This window comes from Pungitius pungitius, chromosome 3 (assembly GCF_949316345.1).
Source record: "Pungitius pungitius chromosome 3, fPunPun2.1, whole genome shotgun sequence".
Taxonomy (NCBI): Eukaryota; Metazoa; Chordata; class Actinopteri; order Perciformes; family Gasterosteidae; genus Pungitius; species Pungitius pungitius.
Window position 1 is genome coordinate 16,547,124 of NC_084902.1, and position 20,713 is coordinate 16,567,836.

Genomic DNA, 20,713 nt, shown 5'->3' on the forward strand with positions numbered 1-20,713 from the left:
GTACTTCTCCTTCAGGTGCTGGCCCAGATTGAGGACAAGCACCGCCGGCTGCCTGAAGTGCGGGCTCGGCAGGGCAGCACCGCCAACACCAGCACCCTACAGAGACTCCTGCACAGCTTCGAGCAGGACATTCAGCTGCTGGTCACGCAGGTACAGCAGCACAAGCACCGACAGCATGTGACAGCATCAATGTTCAGCTACCTCATGTCTCACAGAGGGCAATCAGCACAATCACTTAAACTACTGTTATTACACTCCGAACTACCTGATACATGGACTGAACAGCCAGTCTCATTCTACAGGCATTTCGTTGTTACAGGTATTACAGGTTCTTTTAATGTGATTAATTTATTTTTATTCCAAACCGTAAATGCCATGAGTTTTTAAAGCCAAAATGGCTAAGTAAATATAGAGAGAAAAAACATATTTTGTGTCCGAGTTTGAATCTTCATGACGATACAACTCTCTTACTTTGCATTTAATTTAGCTTAATGAGAACAGAAGGCGTTGTACATTTTACTGCAGAAGGAAATGAAATCCCAGCTGCTCCGCGTCAACGCCAGTGACAGAGCCTGTACCGTTCCGCCCAAACCAAACACAGCTGTCAGAGCAGCTGTGTCCACTGCGCCATTTTGAAAACACACTCTCTCTATTTTCTTTATAAATGCCTGTTTCATCCTTGTTCGGGCTTGGCCTATTCTCAAAATCCACTCACTCTTCCAGGTGCGTCAGCTGCAGGAGAGCGCAGCCCAGCTGAGGACGGTGTACGCCGGCGAGAAGGCCGAGGCCATCGCGTGCCGCGAGCATGAAGTGATGCAGCTGTGGAAAGAGCTGCTGACGTCCTGCGAGGAGTGCCGGGTGCAGATCACCACCGAGACGGACAAGCTAAGGTTCTTCGGCATGGTCCGAGATCAGATGATGTGGATGGAATCGATCATCTGTCAGATTGGGACAGGAGAGAAGCCCAGGTAACTGCACTAAATCAGGTAATAACACACAGTGCGGTTTCTACCATTAAGGATTTGCCCTTTGAGACCTTCGGATGTGTTGTTACTACCAGGTCACGGGTAAGAAGCCAGATCAATCCAAGACAGTTAAAGTTAAAGAAGAACATTTGCGACTGAAAGAAAACCCTAAATATTCTCTATATTTTAGTCTAATTTGTGGTGTGAGCGGGCGGAGACACTTAAAATACTCCTCCCTCGACTTTGCTAATGATATGTGCAAAACACCTTTAGGCTGGGACCAAGGACTCCAGATATTGAGTTCTAATGAAGTAGTTTTAATAAATAAAATATAATAAGTTGTGATACAGAGGTTTCCTGAGCTTTCACAGTGCACAGGCCACTACTGTCTACTCACTAAAATGCATCTGTTCAAGAACCTACGAGAAAGAACAACATTGGGTTATATATATATATATTACAACATTTTGGGCGTTGTTGATTCTTTTTGGTCAAAACATGCTGGTCTCTTGATTAATTATATGTTTATTAAACAGGGGTTTATTAAAACATGGTGCGTATTCCACACCACGGCACTTGACGTCTTCGCTCTGTCCTCTTCTTTTAACATTCACTGAAGTTTCAAGATACACAAAATCATACAATTCCATTTGTGATTTACTGGGGATGATTTACATTCCACGTAAGCGTACACCACTTCTAAACTTTGTGGGTTTACTTATATGTTACTGATGCAGAATGTCATTTGTAGTATAGTCATTTAGAAAACTAGAATGCTTTAATGGGCACACTAAATCAAAAGATAACTAGAATCTTAAAATTAAGATTGGACGGGTCCTCGCTACTCCTTGCACGACGGGGCACTGGCCGGACGGTTAGAAATGCGTCCGAGGAACCCTGCGGCCGTCAGACGAAGCGTTCGCAAGTCAGTGGTCGATAACCGCGTGGAGCAACGCCAGGAATGACGCTTTGCTAACTTTATCTTTGACTATCATGGTCTTAGGCCTTTTATTTCAACATATAACCACGAGCTTCTGATGTACCATTAAAAATTAAAGCCTCTCAAAATACCATACAGGAGCCAATTTCCTTCAATATCTCAATCACCAGACTACATTTTCAGATTAGATTTAAAAGGAAACAATCAATACTTTCATGTCCATTCCACTTCAGGTTGATAGTACATATCCCCAAGGTGATACTTATGGATAACCAGGACATTCTGATCTTCCATCCCAAAATAAAAGCCTCTCAAAATACCATATATGAGCCAACTTCCTTCGAAATCTTTTAAAAAGTGTTTTTTTTAAATTGCGCCCTACGCACATAGTTTAATATTTCTTCCGGCAAAATGCAGCTTTTAGAGCCTACGGTCTCAAGAGCACATTGCGCAGATTTGAAAAGAATCAGGTTTAATCCCTGGGAGGAGTTCGGTCTTTTACAACTCTAAGAAATTATGAAAATATGCCAAAAAGGCACATCTTTAATGATTAAATGCAGCGCCCCATAATCTTCAAAAATTATGAAAAAATTGTGTGTGTTCAGGGGTTCAATGTATACACATCCTGCAATTTTGGTGAGGGCAGGCCAAGCCGTTTAAAAATCTGCCAGATTAAGCCACACCACTTGCGAAGTTAATTAGCCCATATCTCATCAAAACAATGGGTTATCAGCACCATTCTGATACATCAAGGGCAGATCCAATAATGATCCACCGACGGTTTCGTGACAATCAAACTCAGCGTTTAGGAGAAATTGCCCAAAAATGTGTTTTTCACTATGGCGGAAAATCTAGTTAGGTGCATTTGCATACCATGATTGACTTTTTTGTAGAGCGTGTCGACGAGCACCTGTGTGCCAACTTTCAAGTTGATCGGACATCGGGGGCGGAAACTGGCCTAGTGTGGTCTTTTTTAAATTTCTAGACGGCGCTATAGAGACATTTCTTTATACCCAAACGTGAGACCCAAAAATTATCATATTTTTTAACAGTCCAGATATCCATGCCAAATTTAACAACTTTTTGAATATGATAAAGGCCCCAAAAAGGCCCGCGGTTTGTGAGAATAATAATAATAATAATAATAATCCCTTGAAATACAATAGGTTCCTCTACGACTAGTCGTAGCGAGGACCCTAATTAACACACTCTTCAGTAACAATCCTCTTAATGCCTTTGGCCTCGCACAGTTTTGAGACCTGCAGCCCACGTTATTGCGCTTTCAATCAACTCTGAAGAGCTGATTCTGCACTCACAAAAACAGAGATTGTCTATTTCAGGTGTTTATAAATTAACGAAGACATAGTTCAGCTAACTGCCGCACACTGAAGATTAAGGATTTGTTTTCAGGTTTCTCTGAGCCACGCGTTTGTTAAAGGTGTTTTGTTGTAGCAATGAGCTGAGTCTCTGCTCTCTGCGGGTCCTGCAGGGACGTGTCCTCGGTGGAGGTGCTGATGAATTACCACCAGAGTTTGCAGAGCGAGGTGGAGGCTCGCAGCCGCAGCACCCTGGAGTGTATCGAGATGGGCAAAACTCTGCTGGCTGCTCGAAACCCAGCAGCCGAAGAGGTGAGAAGAACTTTGGTTAATGATCTGCGAGGGATATGTGTTGTAATTATATGTATAATTTAGATGTTTTACCTATATTATATATTTCCATTATAAGATAAAACGCATCACAAAGCCAAGTCATGGATGAAAAAAATATACCAGTAAACTGTAAATAATAACTGGACCTATACTTCAAGCGCTAATTAGTACTCCTGTGATGTTTTGATTCTGATGGTGCTGATTTTGATCTTTAGATCAAGGAGAAGCTGGACAAGGTAGTTGCTAAGCAATATGAGCTGTCTGAGAAGTGGGACAAACACTGGGACGTTCTACAGCAATGTGAGCACACGCACACACACACACACACACACACACACACACACACACACACACACACAGTACTGTAGTGAAAGCAAACTTAATTGAGTCCAACTCAATTCCAGGATCAAGTCCAAATGAGACTGAATCAAAACCCGGAACCTAGGCCGGGTCCAGAGCAAATCAAGTTGTCTTAAGTGTCTTTCCATTGTTAACATAGCAATTATCGTATGAAGATCATGAAATCAACCACGATTAAAAACGACCGCGGACTGCTGACAGAAGGTTAAATGTGATACAAAAACTTTATCATGAAGCCCAATGTAATCGTCCAATGCTCAGGTTTCACAGTAACTAAATGTGACAAACCATGAATCATACGGTTGGGTCCGCGTCTGGTGTATGAAATGTCTTTATCAGCGCTGAGTCGCCATCTCCCTTCTTTTCATTTCTCACACCTGCACCTGTTTTTTGGGGAGGATTTTAGCTGCGTTGCACCTGTTCAGTGCATAAGGAAGGGACTTTGCTTCTAGTCTTCACATGTATTGATACACTGATGAAGAAGACACTGTACATGGCGCCTCCTTCCCACCGGGACTCTTGTAGCATTCACGCACAGTAGACACAGCTACGGGAGCCATTTCGTGGGTTAAGTGTCCTGCTCGGCTCATGGATCCAACCGCTGATCTTCATGTTGAAGATCTGTCCATCTGATCTCAAATCACCAGCCAGGGACAATTTGGCCAGTTCTTAATAGCCTCACTGGAAACCATGATGAATCCAACACAGGACATGTCTGTTTCACAGCCCTGCGCACGTTACACACACACACACACACTGCACACCATTAAACACATTTAAAGTAAAAATACACACACATAATGTGTCTTCAGATGCTTGTGAGTATCATTTTCTGTCTCTCCTCTCCTCCCCTCAGTGTTGGAGGTCCACCAGTTTGCCCAGGAGGCGGTGGTGGCGGAGGCGTGGCTGACGGCTCAGGAGCCGCTCATCAGCAGCAACGAGCTGGGCGCCAGTGTAGACGAGGTGGAGCAGCTGATTCGTCGACACGAAGCCTTCCGCAAAGCCGCCGCCACCTGGGAGGAGCGGTTCAGCTCACTGCGGCGACTCACCACGGTAATGTAACCATCATCATCATTGTCATCATCATCATTCTCATTCTTTAAATACATTAGCAGTCTAGACAGAATTAGTTTAAGCTTAAGAACTATAAATGTTGGTTCCACGCTTAGGATTTCCAATATGGGAGAGATGTTTCTATAATATATATAATAATTAGTCAGTTGTCAAGTTGGTAAAACATTTTTAAATGTCCTGTTTTCTTTCCACAGGTAGAAAAGCTGAAAGCCGAGCAAAGCAAACTACCGCCGACCCCGCTGCTGGGTCGCAAAGTCTTTCTGGACCCTCAAGATGCCTCACCCGGTGTGTCCACCCTCCCCCGCCTCCCCCTTTCCCCTGTCATGAGACAGACTATTTATGAGCAGAATGAAGCCAATTCTCCTCGCTCGCCTTCGCCTGCCACGCCCACACCCTCTCCCTCGTCCGTGGCCCGTCGCCTTGGGTCGACGGTCGCCAACTACACCCCCGTGATGAACGCCTCGAGCTACCGCCACGCGCTGGAGGCGCGGCACGGCAGCGTTGTGGGCGTGGCTGCGGGGCTGGGCCAGCCCGCACCCTCCTCGATCGCCTCGGTCGCCACGGCGGCCATGCTGGTTTCGGCCAACCAGGCGCGAGAGCACGACGGCGCGGCGAGGGACCAAGTGACCAAGGCGATGACTTACCTCCACCCAGCACATGCGGCGAGGACGCTGGAGGCAAAATCGTCCCCGTATCTGCGGCAAGCCAAAATCAAACACTTGGACGATGCAGTGACGCCGCTGATCGTGGCCAGCCGACTGGAGAAGGCGAGGGAGAAGGAGAGGGCGAGAGAGAGGGACATCATAATGGGGGAGATAGGGACAGAGAAGGCGGAGGTGGCCGTGATGGCCGAGGTGGTGCTCCAGGAGCCGTGCAGGGAGCGCCTGCACAGCGAGCCCACCAGAGGGCCGCGGAGGTCCAGGACCGACCCGCTGGGCCAGGCCGAGCCCCAGGTCCAGACCCACAGGGACCACAGGATAGAGCGGCAGCTGTCCAGTGAGCAGCTGATCCAGGCTCGCAGGGACGAGCTGCCTCAAGAGCTGTGGAGGGAACAGGCCGAGAGGCGGGAGAAACGGGGGCTGGAGAGGCAGACATCCAGTGAGCACGAGGGCCACGGGGGCCACGAGGGCCGGCGGAGAGAGAGGGACCGACACCGGCTGGAGAGACAGGAATCCAGTGAGCATGACACCGGGAAAGAGCACTCAGACAGACGCTCAGGCGGAGGGTGAGGCTTTGAGTGTACTGAGGTGTCTTAGGTGCCGATAAGTTTAACGTGTTATGCAGCACACAGAGTCATTGTTTAATCTCAGGGGACACCAGGAGCTAGTTATGCAGAATATCATTGGATGTTTAGTTGAAAGGGATCATTTTTGGGAGTTGAAGAAAATATTTAAAAAAAACGAAATGTGTGAGATTACAGCTGGATTGTTTTTCCGGGAAGTGATACAAAACAAACACTATTAATGTTTTTATCTAATCTGCTTCATGGGATTCTGTCATTTGCTTTTTTGTTTTCTACAGAGAGAAGAGATCCACCATGGCAGAAATCGTAGAGCAGCTGCAAGAAAGAGAAGCAGCACAGGTCTGGAGATTTCTGTGCTAAATTCAATATGTGCAGCAACTCACAGTGTTTATTTTTATTTTCGTCTTGATGCTTTTTTATCACCTCTAAATGACAGTTCTTTCCAGGACTGAGTTTTCTTTGTTCTCTACACTTTGTTGTGAGGTCGTCTCATCTTTTCACTAGATAGAATTTTTTGAATTCTGACCTCTCACATGCTCTTTGACCGTGACTTTAAAATCAAAATAATTAGCAGCGTCAAACATCCTTAGCATAGCAGGTGTAGAAGAGATCACCAAATAAGAAATCCAACCAAGTACTCCTGCCCAAGACTGTCTGCGCCAATCAACATCCTGTTAGAAGCTGCTGGCAGCTACAGGCATGTTTGAGGTACGACGCGGCGAGGGCGACTATTATTTAGAAGAAACAATGGAGTGTCTGAAAAAGGGTTATCGCAGATGCTAAAATAATATATTTCTTCATTAAAAGATTAACAAAGAACGCCTCTAAAGGATTTTGTCTTTTCTCCCAAATGGCTGCGTCAGGACTTTGATTAACGGACAGGTCATCCATTCACCCAAAGTATTTTTTTTGGACTACTCAGATTACAATACTTCAAGGGCAGATGTTTTTCTCACAGTAGCCAACTGTATCATGTGAATAGGATGATACTGGGAGATGAAAACCAATTTACCGTAGCAATCCTGACTGGCTCCCATCACTCCCCCGGTCCAGGCCCGTGGCGAGGTGCCCCGCCTCCCCAACGGGGTGCCGGAGAAGCCCGCCCGTCTGGACCGACCCCGAGCCCGGGACAGGCCCAAGCCGCGGCGTCGACCGCGGCCCAAAGAGGCGGGAGAGACCACGCGGCGGTCCAGGTCGGCTCCGGCACAGAGCAGCCCGGCGGTCCCCCAGCCGCCAGCACACACCGCACACCACGAGGGCTTCCTGTTCCGCAAGCTGGACATCGAGAGTCTGAAGAAGAGCACCAACAGGTGGGTGTTCAGGGTCATGAACATGGGCCTAACATCTGGTCTAGCAGAAGATAGTAGTAGTGGAGCGGGAGGACGGACACTGGTGTCATCACTATCAGGCTTCAAGGTTTCCGATCAATTCTTTAATTTACTAGATTTACATTTTTCAATTAGACATTTTTACATTCCACAGTCGATGGTTGTTGATTATCAAATATGATTTGAAACTTGCGTATCTCTGCCTGTTTCTCATGACACCACTGCCCCCTCCATTTATTGATGAAGCAATGACCACATGGGCATGACTCAAGCATGCTAAGCTAACGGGCTAACCGACTCGGCTTACGCCGCTGGCGTTTGACACTTTAAAAAGATGCATGACTGCCACAAACGGCGATGACCCACGGGGCCTCATCGGTTGGTAACAACACAATATGAGCACTCAGCTAAGCTCAGTAAGAGTTGCTTAGCAGAGATACTGGGTGTCTTTAGAAGCATGCACACAAGTTTTACTCGTGTTTACATTCAAGTCGTGTTTGACCTTTTTGGTTTATTGGATAACACAATAATTAATTCTTCATTTTGCAAAGTGAAAGTAAGAGTTTTATCTGCGTCCAAAGATTTCTTATATCGACATATTTGTGGCACATCGACTGTAACTCATGTAATACAATGGAATGGGTTTGCAGGGAAGAAGTAGCTTTGTTTGGTCTTCAATCTCTAATCAGGTAAAAATAGAAAGTGGCGTTAATAAAAGCTGTATAAATATAGTAATGGCTGTCAGTTGATAATTGGCAATAACAATAATCCTAATAATCAATAATTTAATTTTTTTATATTTAACTATTTTAATCCACTGATACAATTATTTCCTATTTTTCACTATTGTTTTACTGTTTTCTTCAGAGTCGTTAAATATATGGTCAAAAACTTTATACAGATGCATATTCACAATGTATTTTTTTGTTATTAATAAATTATCTCATTTAATTAGTTAACTAAAATAAATACACTACAGCCAGCAGGTATTAATATAGAGTGGAGCCTAAATTTAAAAAAGCTACACAAAATCCACGTTCTGCTGGAGATCCTGAATATTTAAGGACCAAAAAGCGAAAACAACAGTTTAGTGAATTCAAACGGCGACCTGTTCTCAGCGCATGTGAAGACATCTTGCATGATGCTTAACAGTCTAACACGAGCCCACAGAACAGATCGCAACAGAGATCGCCGGCTGCAGTGGAGGTTGATGGAGCGGCGATGGCGTACACTACCACGTGCACAGTCGCTTGGCCTCCACACACACACACACACACACACACACACACACACACACACACACACACACACACACACCACCTGGCCTCCTTAGAAGACCGCCCTGCTTCCCTCAGAGAGACACCATCGGCAACGGCTGTCCCTGCACTGCCCTCTAGTGGCTGGGCTGACCACGCACAGCTAAACGCTCATCCCCCTCCCAGCTGTGGATGAGTCCCACTCACGAGCCCACTCAAGGCAGTGGATGAATGCCTCGTATATGTACATGCCCTGTAATGTACATGGCAAGGTAAAGCATAATCCTGGATGGCTTCAATTTGGACAAGTGTGAATCTCCAAACGGCTCCTCGTTCGGGCTTACTGTATACTCCCTTTTTGCTTTGCATTCAACTTTGATTGGAGGAGGAGACTGTGGGCGGGGAGGAGGGTTGGGGGGTTCTCAGACCATTTTCTTCCAATCAATATCAGACAAAGAGAGGATGCAGTTAGCCCGGGAGGAAGGATTGAGCTTCAACCAGTCTCTGTTAAGCAGTGACGAGGCACTGAATATGTTTGTGTGCACATTAGTTATTCTGGTATTATTCAGAGTGTTGCTAATAACAGGATACGGTGCATGTGAGCGGCGTGTGTACTCTTCATAGTACCCCGATGGTCTGAATGACAAACTGGCCGCATATCATGGTATCAAAATCCTTCCTTTACTAGTTTCAGGTTTAGGTTAGGTTATGTATTTTTTCCTTATACTGAGGTTTCTGTCCATATTCTGAGATAAATCAACCGCTGTAACATATAGTTATGTCTTAGCAGCCCAACGCTGTGGTGAAAGAAACCATCCAGCCTTTAACCCAAGTACTAGTAGTATACATAACACATAACATGAACACATATCAACATATGAGTAATGTAGACGCAGTATCAAATGCACCATTGGTCTTTTCCAGTCGAATATCTTTTTTCATATGAGGCTTGCTCTGAATAATAGCCTATCAATGGGAATGCCGTGTGCATGTGAACACGCTCAGAGAGGCAAACAGAGCATGACTCATGACTTTGAAGCTGCATCTGCTGCCAAAATGCCATTTAACCAAACTTTCCCCTCTTTTCTCCTCTCTTCCTTGGTGCTACTGGCTGCTCCTCTCGTCTCCTCCAAGGTAAGTCATATATGGGCCCCATGCACAGAGAAACACACAAACCTCCCCATCCCTCCATAGTCTGCCCGCCCGTCCGTCCGTCCGTACGTCTGTGTTTGTTCAGCAGTGTGTTTCCTCCTCCCTTCCTTGGCGCCGGTCCATCCCGCCCACCTACCCGTTCTGCTCTGGTCAGGTGAGTGAGGTGTTAGCTCAGCGGGAGCTCCTCCGCAGCTCTTCCTGACTCCTTCCGTCTCCCCCTCCCCTTACCCCTCTCCCCCGTTCCTCCTCCTTTACCCCCTCCCCCCTCGATCCTCCCTCCCTCCCCTCTACCCTCCCACCTTCCCACACCACAGCAGGTCATGGGTCAACCTGTACTGCGTGCTCAACAAAGGGGAGATGGGCTTCTACAAGGATGCCAAGAACACCGCCACGCCCTACAACAACGAGGCGCTGCTCAACCTCTCCCACTGCCACTGCGACGTCACCAACGGCTACAAGAAGAAGAAGAACGTGTTCACGCTCAAGTGAGAGGCTGTTTTTGTGCTCTCTGGGTTGAATATGCATTTCTTAGTAGGCAGGTTTCACAAGATTTGTGACAGATTCAACATGAAGTCAGTGTGATCAGTTGATTTCATCACAACAAGTCCAGGTGGAGCAGTTGGGTCAAGTTTAACTCATGATCTGTACCTTCGGGTTGCCCTTTGAAAGAAAAGGAAACTCACACAGTAGGGATTATCTACAGCTATTTGGCCACAGGTAAAATAAAAGCCTGCAACACCTGCGTTCCAGTTGGCAAATAGCGGTCTGCTCCGTTGGCCTTCTAGCGGTGCGGTTGACTGCCCAACATCTGACTGCCCTTCTGCTTGCTGCCCCGTTCAGGGCGCTCAGAGGCCTTCTTTAACCTTGAAGTTGACTCTGTGAAGAAGACCTGTTCCCTTGGTTGATATGAAGGGCTTGTTTTAAGCTAAACAAAACGCAGAAATGATTTTTCTCTGGCGATTATTCCAAAAAGAAAACCATAAATGCTAATAGAATCCCTCGACATGTTTAAAACCCATCCAAAACCAGTTCATGTACGGTGGGCTGATGTGAAGCGTCTGGAAAGCAAATGTTCCTAAGATTAATTTCTCTCCTATTACAGAACGAAGGACGGCAGTGAGTTTTTGTTCCACGCAAAAGACGAGGTGGGGGTCTTTCTCATTACATCTCAAAATAGCAGCGTTTATTTTGTGATCACGCAATGTTGAAAGAATGGAATCGCTGAAACAAGCAAAGAAACCCGCCGAGGACCAGTCGGCTGACGTCCTTGATCCGTCTCTTAATCCACAGGAGGACTTGAAGGTTTGGGTGGGCAACATCACTGGCAGCATCACGGAGCACGAGGACATCGCCAAATGGGGGCAGCCCCAACCAACTACCTCATCCACCGACGAGGGCACGCGGCGAGACGGCAGCAAGGCGGAAAACCGGTCGGAGCGAGGCGGTGAGCGCTCGGACCGCGCCGACCGGATCGAGCCGGCGGAGAAGGAGACGGAGAAGGAGACGGAGAAGGAGAAGGAGAAGGAAAGGGGTGAGCGCTCGGAGCGGGGAGGGAAGTCTGACTCTAAGCGCTCGGAGAAGTCCGGTAAGAAAAAGTGAGTCGGGTGACAGAATCGGTCGGGATTGAACCGTGCGAACTCCGGATAGGAGGCGGGGCCGTAGACTGGTAGTGCACCGCCCCACATCCATCCCTCACCCCGCCTTTCTCTCCGTCCCCGACGCTGTCCACAAAAAGCGTTGGCGTTTTTGGACGAGACGCACGCGGGTCAGAGGGACAGACCCAAGGCTTTTACTCATCAGACGGACAGGACGGTTTCGGAGAAGGAGACATCTCTCTCTCTCTCTCTCTCTCTCTCTCTCTCTCTCTCTCTCTTTGTCTCTCTCTCTCTCTTTCCTTCTTCTGTGTCTCTGTGAGAACACACAGTCGCTAAGGCTACGCCTACGCCCCCTCTGGTGGCTGTTTAGGGGAACTGCAAGAGAGAGAGTTTTGCGCTGCCAAAACGCCCCAAATGCAGGGGGCGGGGGGGTTAACGCGCAGGTAAGAGGGACTGGCGTCGCGTTGAGGCTGCTTCTGAAAGCCGGTAGTCTGAGGCGACGCAGCTCATTCTGTTCCATGTTTGTTTTTCTACAAGATGAGCTGTACCCATATGTATTTCTCGTCCGTCTGTTCTATCTACTGTATTTATCTATTAGTTGAGACACCCTCCTCTTTGTCTTATTACTCCTTGGTAAGACGGAAATTATGCCAAAATGTTTTACAGACAAATGTAGAGAATGTTTAGTTTTTCATTTTCCTCTTTCCTCCTCAATGATTTTTCCGTCTCGGAGGTCTGGCTTTGGAAAAGAAAAAAGTGTATGTGACAAGAGAAGAGTAGATGATCTTCAGAACAAATAGGGGAAATTTTTGTCATTGAAAAACATCCAAAGGCTTGAAATCTTTAAGAACAATTGCTCCTGAAATCAGCTTAAATGTTGAATAGTCTTCCCGTCTCTATAGCATTCATTTTGGATTCACTCTCACACAAGGTGATTAATTTGTTAAGTCCCTCCACAATACAGTCACTGCAGAAACTATACTTAAAAACGCATGTACAGTTCATGGATCTGTAATCAGAAAGGAATCAAACTTATTTAATGGTAGTCTGGCTCCCTAGGGCCTCATTCTTAAAAATGTTTCATTTTATTCACACAAAATACATATTTTGACAAGCGGTATCGGCCAAGATGTTGGTTCCGATGGCTCAATGGAAATGTGTGGACCTCATGCGTAATCTGCTAAATTTAGCGTCAAACTTTCCATTCTTTTGACATTTGGCTTTGGTCATAAGCACAAAATCTGCAGCTGGCATGTTTTAAATAAACCCCTCGTCTACTCTTTTATTCTCTTATGACATCAAACCAATCGTTTGGTATTTTCTTTGATTTATTCATGCAAAATCTTAATTTTTTTATTTAGTTCACAGAATTCAAAATACCTTGTTTTTTTAATGTGTGTGTGTGTGTTTGTGTGTACCGCTGCTCTCCGCTCCCAGGGTCTCCATAGCTCTCAGGTTATTTATGTTTGTGTGTTTTCATTGTGTGCTTTGCACTGTGACACGTTCGTCCCGTCCCACCTCCAACGCCACCCTAGTCTTCCAGAAACACACACACACACACACACACACACACACACACAGAAGAATATAACTCGGGCAGGTTTAGTGTCAAAGGCTCTAAAGAGTGGAAAAGGTCATTAAAGTGTCCAGGTGTAAATGGGAATGAACGGATGAATGCGCAGGTGAACGCCAGGATAGCAGACGGACCAAATATTTAGGAACGTCCGGAAGTTGTGAGATTGCATGTTCCGCTTGAAGAGAAATCACATCTTTGATAGAAGCTCGTCTTTTCAGCCCGTTTGACTTGGCGTTTGCATTTCCTGTAAACTCACCACTAAGCCATAAACCAAAAGAACTACATAACAGTAAATACCGGTGGGGAGTTTTTCAGAAGCACCAGCAGCGGTGGCTTATGGATAAACTAAAGTAAACTGGTGGAAGCATCCTGGTCAGACGCCATTTAAAATCCTAGTTTTTTTCTTCTTTCAAATGGAAATACTGTTTTGATATCATTGCTACTGTATGATAATGTTTCATTTATTTAATTGTATTTGTGTAGTTAAAGTCCAGCTGAAATCGCTGCTGCTGTACGGCAGCTTAGGCCTCTGCTCAATAAGTCATGCTGTTAAAAATAAAAAAGCAGAACAAAATTAAGAGGTTGATGTAATATTTCTGGTTTCACAATGGTTCCCCCAATCGTTTGCATTTAATTAATTTTTTTGTCTTTTCTCCTGTAAAACTGAAAAACTTTTAAATAACATTACAAACGAGTGCTGGAGCTATTTCTGCCTTTCACTTTTGTTTGGATTATAGAAAGCCAAACAATGAATTACACAGAAGTATTTCAGTTGGACTTTAAACTTAAAGTTGTCATTCTCTGAAGAGCTCGTAGAGCCCAGAAATGTTATTTTACGTTTTCTAAAGTTGGTATTTGCTAGCTCAATTATTTATTCTGTTCCATAAAAGTGGGATATTTTGGTAACAAGAGTATTTTTTTATTTTATTTTTTATTTGTTTTTTAGAGTGTACCATATTCAACTACAGGATTTTAAATTCTGTCCCGACCCGTTTGTCTGGTTTGTCTTCATTATAACAACACGTCTTGAGAACTGCAACTTTCTTTTAATCTCTTTTGATTTGAGCACCCTTTATGCATCTAGTTTTGGTGTGAATGCCAAATCCATGGAATCATTTTACATGCATGACGGACACAACAGAGCCAGAGTCAGAAGAGCTGAGTTTTGGACGCGTGTGGCGTCCTGGTCCGGCGCCCCTCTGTCGGATTATGCATCCAGCGGCCTAATGAACACTTTGTTACTGCAGGTGCACACAGGACAAAAGCAAGCAGGGTACAGATAGCAGTGCAAAGTATGTCATCTGAACCATTCCACACAGCAGAAACTACCAGATATGTGACAGTGGGAATGTTCAGATCGGTTTCCTGCCTGACACACCGGACCTCAGTCTGTCGGCCGAGATGAAATGACGAAATAAAATACCTTTTGATTCATCATCCATGTGTTTATAGTCGGCGTTTTTCTGTTCTCATCTGGAGATTTGAGATCTGTGTTTGCTCTCTGAAAACAGCATGTAGATCACAAGGCAATACAAATGTGCATTAAAGCAGAAGTGACAGCAGTCAGTTAATCGCTGGCGGTTTGAAAGAAGACGGAAATCTACTTACACTTTAGAAGATGGAAACTTCATTCAGCTACTATCATAAAAGCCTGTTTCAATCTTTGTCGCATCTTGTGCACCAAATCCACACAGCAGTATGCAGTCATTTACGAGGATTTCACGAGTGTTTTGGTAGAAATTTAGTGATGATGATGATGATGATGATGATGATGATGATGATGATGATGCCCATGGTAGCAATGCACTGGAACTTTATGCAACGTTTTTGCACTAGAGACACCGGCCTGTTGCCGAGTTGATGGTCAGTGGTGTTTGGTGATCCAGCGGAGGGACGTCAGAGCCAGAAAGTTAAAGCATTATCTCGTTAGGTAGAAGATTTTTTTACTGGAGGCTGTTTCAGGGTTAATTTGTTTAAAAAACAATCTGCCGATTCAATGCAGGAAATTCATTTTAATAAAAACTTCTGACAGTAAAAAGTCGATACCTTGAGCTCAGTGGAGATTGGGGTGGGGATTTTATTTTTTTTACAATGGTTTTTTAAATATTTTGTAGATTCAAATATTTAATTGAATTCATGCATTTTGTCAAACTTACATTTTTACAGTTGGTAAAATCGACCATCACGTTTACCCATATGGGATATTTTTAAATACCCTGTTTTCTCTTTACAACCGGCTCCCATTACGCTCCTCATTCGTTATTCATCACAAACTGCCTGAAATTTATAACATACACAATACTTATCAATAGTGCTCCGACAACAGTGCCCACAATCAAGCTTAAGTTACTGAGTATAGTTATTATTGCGTTTTTAGGTTTCTGAGGACAATCAGGGCTAGCACATTAGACCACATGTTAATAAAAGCGTGATTGCAGATGGAAACAGAGATATTTCTAGATTTTACTCCAGATGACTGGACTGAGTCTGCACATCTGCTGCCAAGGTTCCTCTCTTCCCGGGACCCCAGAGCACCACTGTCTATCTCCCTCAGCCCGTCTCTCTGTCAGTATGCCTGCCCACAGCAGCCTGATGATGCATAAATGTATGGATTGATGAGTATTTTCTGTAAAACAGCAACAGGAGAATAAGTTTATTTATGGGAATACTTGTTATTTTCTTTTTATGTTACAAAGTGAGATTTGTTGATGGACCGGGGGGAAAACACCTTCTTCACACACACAACTGGACATAGAGGTTGCATGAATGACATAGTCTCTTATTATGGTACTGCTGTGCATGTCTTTCACGTCCCATCCCTCCACTATGCAATCAGTGTAACATACCGGGGGTACCAACGCGGGTCGAGGGGGAGTGAATGAACCGATAACAGTGTAAAATGATCACGACCAACTGGGAATCATTTACTCTGTACAGCCGTTCTTTGAAATGATTAATACAGATTGTGATATTAAAAAGTTCCTGTCGGTGTTTGTGTGTTTTTGGAAAGCAGATAAGTCAGATCTGAGGGATTTGAAGGTGGTCAACGTTCCATTAAAAAATAGCAAAAACAGCGATTCGACATTATTTACTGGTCTAGAAATTAGATTTCATCCTCAAAGTATTTTTCCCTCCACAAAATGTTGTATTTATTATCAGTCTTGCAAGTGTCATAGACATTTTAGGTATTTACATTTTAGCTACTGATATGTGTACAAATTCAGATAATTCATGCAACAATTCTACACAAACATATTTTGTAGGGGCAATGTACTTTTCTCTTGAGCTCATTTATCTTAACATCAGTCAATAAATGCTTGTTCAGATTATTCAAACAAAATTTTATATTGTATAATAAAATAGATTAAGCTAACCAGTTGCATACAACGAGAGTAAAACGTACAGTATGTTGTCTTTAACATATACACATGTACACAATCCATCACTAAATCTGTAATATATGTGCAATATTCTGCATCATGAGTACTTTTACATTGGGTACTTTTTTGTATATTTTCATGCCAATACATTAAGTAGAATTGTGAATGAAATAATTATATTTCAATGAGTGTTTTACACTGCACTATTTCAACTTAAGTGAAATATCTTTCTAAGTGAATAATTCTGCCTGTTCTCCTTGTTCTGAGAGGGGCATCTATCCGCTTTTGTTGTGAAAGGGACGTGACACCGGAAGCGGATGTGCAGTACGGAACTAGTTTAGTGACGCACAGTACGCCATGTAGGACACTTATGTGAGCGTATCGTTTACAAGGAAGAAAGGTGGTAGTCATGTCCCATGTACAACTGACTCTCTAAAGTTACTATTTACGCAAACAAATGAATGCGCCTCGAACGGGCGCATACGGCGAGTTGAACTTAGCGTCCGACCGCGAGAACATGGAGGTGAGGTTCGGCAGCGAAGTGGCGTCGGTTGTGGAAGTTGCCATCCAGGCGACCGTGTCCGTGTTCAGGGCTTTCTGGGCGAAAGAAGCGCCAAACGTGGCGTGGGAAGAGGCGACGTTCGGCGACATGCGGGAGATAGAAAAGTGCCTGGTGGCTCAGATCCACAAAGTGTTCGCGCAGCTGTTCGAGGAGAACGAGGCTCTGCGGGCCAAGGTGGAGCAGCTGGAGGACGTGCTGCAGAGGAAAGCCGGGCAGCTGGAGCAGGAGCTGGAGGCCAGAGTGGGCCAGCTCGGCCGCGAGATGGAGCAGCTCGAGAAGGAGCTGAAGAGCATCGGGGACGGTGGCAACAAGACGCAGGATGGCCCGACACATGTCGTGGTCCAAGACTGTTCGCTGATAGGTCAGTGCCCCATCGAGCGCTCTGTCGGTCACGTGGCTCGTCAGTTACATTGAGTTCAGATAAAAAACATGAATTGTGAGGGGCTCACGGAGTGTTTTTTTTACTATGCGTACAACTAAAAATGATATTATAAGTGCGGTTGCAGCCAGATATTAGAATTAGAATTATGTCCTAACCAAAGCCCCAAACTTAAAAACTTTGAATTTACAATAATACTGAAATGTAATTAAACTCCACATTTCAGAAGCTCATCATCACAAATCTAATCAGCACGACACTAGCTTGATATTTTTATTTCATATTATGCCTCTCTCTGTCTATGACACAACCCAGGAGCGCCGCTGTTGTCCGCCCCCACTTGTCCTGCCACCCCTCTGGACAGTGCGAAGGAATCCACATCGAGCCTTGAAGCTGCCCCCAACTGCACAGCTGGATCAGTGACTGTCCCCAAACCAGGGACGGCCCCGGCGGAGCCGCTGGTGGGTGACGGCCAAGTCGATGCGCGGCACCCCGTCCCTGACTCGACGCCTCTGGGCTCTAGCGGCGGTGACTCGGCACAGTCACAGGTTGGGCGTTTCTGTGCTGTCTTTTGGTTTTACACGGCGTGTCTTAAAACTGTTATACCTGAACTATCAACGTTATATGTCTGTGTATTTCGGCTGCATCTCAGTTTGTATTTCAAGGGCAAACCGGATGACTGGCCAAAAGTTTTGTCACATTTCTAAATTAATAGGAGTGTAATTCTGAGGAAATCTTTCGCACATCATTTAATGGAACTAATATTTTAAAAATGTAACTTATTTTCTCATTCGTCACAGAAATCTGTAGAAGAGGCACCTTCAGGGAGACCGAGGAGGACCAGGAGAACAACTTTTAAAATTGATGATGGTAAGACCCGATTGTAAACAGTTGCTTCCACAACATTTGAGTTCTGGGAGGAGCTTGATTAGGTAGAGGATGCAATTGACCTCTAAAAAAAAATAACATTATCAAATAATGCACTTATTTTGTACATCTACTTCCAGTTTCCACTGACATCGCCAAAGACAAACCAGTTCCGACAGGTGGCGTGCAAGGAAGGAGGCCGGCCAAAAAGGACTCTCAGGCAGCGAAGCGATTCTCCTGCGAGCACTGCAACGTCACCTTTCACTGGAAGGGCGATCTGAAGAAACACATGAAGGTCCACAAGAAGCCTTTCCCTTGTGAGAAATGCGGTCGAAGTTTTCTGGAAAAGAAATCCCTGGAAAACCACCTCCCGCGCCACGAGGCGAGCAAAGCGCCGCTTCCCTTCCCGTGTTCCCAGTGCAAGAGGTCTTTCCGGAAGGAGCAGTCGCTTCAGAACCACCTCAAGCGCCACCAGCGGGCCAAGCCGCCAAAGCCGTTCGCCTGCGACCAGTGCGGCAAGACATTCCGGATCGAGCGCTCCCTGGAAAACCACCTTCTACGCCACGAGAAATGGAAGCAGATGTTCCAGTGCCAGCTCTGCGACAAGACCTGCAGGACGTCCGTCCAGCTGAGGTGCCACATGGCCGTGCACTCGGAGGAGCGGCCGTTCAGCTGCGCCACGTGCGGCAAGGAGTTCAAGAGCAAGGACACGCTGCGCTTCCACCAGATCGTCCACTCCCAATCCAAGAAGTACAAGTGCAGCATGTGCGAAGAGACGTTCAAGTACGCCCACTCCCTGACCGTGCACAAGAGGAAGCACACGGGCATCACGCCGTTCACGTGCTCCGTGTGCAACCGCTCTTACAGGACCGGCACGGCTCTGAAGAGGCACAGCGTGGTGCACACAGGGGAGAAACCGTTCACCTGTCACATCTGCGGCGCCCGGTTCAGCCTGAACAACAACCTCAAGCGCCACCTGCGCATTCACACGGGGGAGAAGCCCTTCGCTTGCCAGGAGTGCGGCAAGAGCTTCTCGGACAACACCAAGCTGAAGTCCCACATGCTCATCCACGGCGCCAGGAAGCCGTTCATGTGCGACCTGTGCGGGAAGACTTTCCTCTTCAACTGCCGGCTGCTGATCCACCAAAAGTATGTACACGCGGACCGGAACGACGAGGGGGCGGACGGCACGCAGCGCCTCTTTCAGACCAGGAAGAGGAACAAGTCGCTGGTGAAGCCGTTCAGCTGCAAGATATGCCTGAGGGGCTTCAGCGCCGCATGCTCCCTCAAGCTCCACGAGAGGGGCCACAGCGAGCACAAGGAGTTCAACTGTGGCATCTGCGGGAAGTCGTTCCACAACAAGTATTCGTTTGGCTACCACCAGCGCAGCCACGCAGGGGAGAAGCCCTTTGTGTGCGACGTGTGCGGCAAGAGGTTCTTCCACGCCGGCAGCCTGAAGCAGCACGAACGCATCCACACGGGAGAGAAGCCGTACAAGTGCGACCAGTGCGGCAAAGCCTTCCGAACGGATGGGAACTTCTACAGGCACCTGCGCATCCACACAGGCGAGAAGCAGTTTGAGTGCTTGTACTGCCAGAGGAAGTTCCACCAGTCAAACCAGCTCAAGTCCCACATGCAGATCCACACGGGGGAGAAGCTGTACTCGTGCCAGCAGTGCTCCCGGGGTTTCTCGGACTCGAGGCAGCTAAAGAAGCACAGCTGTGACGGGCCGTAGGCGGCGGCTTGTTGCATTAAGCCAAAAGACTTGCTTGTGTGGCTCTATTGCTTTTAGTTTAATCTTTAATCTGTTGTTGAGAGCTGGTACAATTCACAAAATGAACATGTTATTTATTGGCCGAAGGTGTGTATTCTCTTACCTGCGATAGCTTCACAGGGGCAAAGAGATGTTAGTTTATGCTCATTAAAAATCGTTTTCTTTGGGGCGGTTGGTCACTTTGAGGCTATGGTAACTGTTATTTTTCATTAATCTTGCAACCGACTAATGTGTAGTAACTAATAAGTAATTGATAGTTAAAGTAACTGTAGTGCTACCCTCATTTGGTGGATGGACAATTTATGTTAGCAGCATTGTTACATTGGTTCTTTTCTCTATTTCATTATAATAAGCCTAACATTAACCATAACAACGTGAAACAAATTTTGAGGTGAGATGATATAAATGTTTCATATGACGGCTGAAACTTTTTTCCAGCTGAAGGAGTATTTAAGTAAAGTTTAAGCAAATTTTGAATTGTCTTTATTCATTTGTTCTGTTTGTTTGTAATATTCAATGAATGGCCATTAAGATGTAATTATGTTCAAAGGAAAGGATGAAATTGTAAAGTTCCGAGTATAATGGCATTCTACTTTCTCGTCGTTGCAATAAA

At 45.7% G+C, this 20,713-nt stretch overlaps 2 protein-coding genes across 6 annotated transcripts in view; both read left to right on the forward strand.

Moving 5' to 3' along the window:
- Nucleotides 1-14,575, forward strand: part of LOC119215146 (spectrin beta chain, non-erythrocytic 4-like) — a 67,536-nt gene extending 52,961 nt beyond the window's left edge. For 3 of the 5 annotated variants that reach the window (XM_037467033.2, XM_037467062.2, XM_037467070.2), the window contains 11 exons: nucleotides 16-150; nucleotides 724-968; nucleotides 3,395-3,533; nucleotides 3,770-3,854; nucleotides 4,771-4,967; nucleotides 5,183-6,213; nucleotides 6,510-6,570; nucleotides 7,285-7,541; nucleotides 10,282-10,452; nucleotides 11,070-11,112; nucleotides 11,258-14,575. In XM_037467033.2, coding sequence (XP_037322930.2) covers nucleotides 16-150; nucleotides 724-968; nucleotides 3,395-3,533; nucleotides 3,770-3,854; nucleotides 4,771-4,967; nucleotides 5,183-6,213; nucleotides 6,510-6,570; nucleotides 7,285-7,541; nucleotides 10,282-10,452; nucleotides 11,070-11,112; nucleotides 11,258-11,566 — 2,673 coding nt within the window. In that variant the 3' untranslated portion in view covers nucleotides 11,567-14,575. Of the gene's footprint in view, nucleotides 1-15; nucleotides 151-723; nucleotides 969-3,394; nucleotides 3,534-3,769; nucleotides 3,855-4,770; nucleotides 4,968-5,182; nucleotides 6,214-6,509; nucleotides 6,571-7,284; nucleotides 7,542-10,281; nucleotides 10,453-11,069; nucleotides 11,113-11,257 lie in introns of those variants that run through there. The other 2 variants (XM_037467043.2, XM_037467053.2) reach the window with 2 other exon arrangements.
- A 1,633-nt stretch (nucleotides 14,576-16,208) lies between these two features.
- On the forward strand, nucleotides 16,209-20,696 carry LOC134126989 (oocyte zinc finger protein XlCOF6-like). Its single transcript, XM_062561267.1, has 4 exons — nucleotides 16,209-17,441; nucleotides 17,775-18,007; nucleotides 18,260-18,329; nucleotides 18,467-20,696. The coding sequence occupies exons 1-4, from the start codon at nucleotides 16,976-16,978 to the stop codon at nucleotides 20,059-20,061; spliced, it is 2,364 nt and encodes a 787-aa protein (XP_062417251.1). The 5' UTR covers nucleotides 16,209-16,975; the 3' UTR covers nucleotides 20,062-20,696.
- The last annotated feature ends 17 nt before the right edge of the window (nucleotides 20,697-20,713 follow it).

What these genes read in the sequence shown, in the direction of transcription:
- LOC134126989 (XM_062561267.1), top strand. Translation starts at nt 16,976, where the DNA reads ATGAATGCGCCTCGAACGGGCGCATACGGCGAGTTGAACTTAGCGTCC. An exon ending in GTGACTCGGCACAGTCACAG is followed by an intron (nt 18,008 to 18,259) that starts GTTGGGCGTTTC and finishes CATTCGTCACAG; the next exon opens with AAATCTGTAGAAGAGGCACC. An exon ending in AACTTTTAAAATTGATGATG is followed by an intron (nt 18,330 to 18,466) that starts GTAAGACCCGAT and finishes ATCTACTTCCAG; the next exon opens with TTTCCACTGACATCGCCAAA.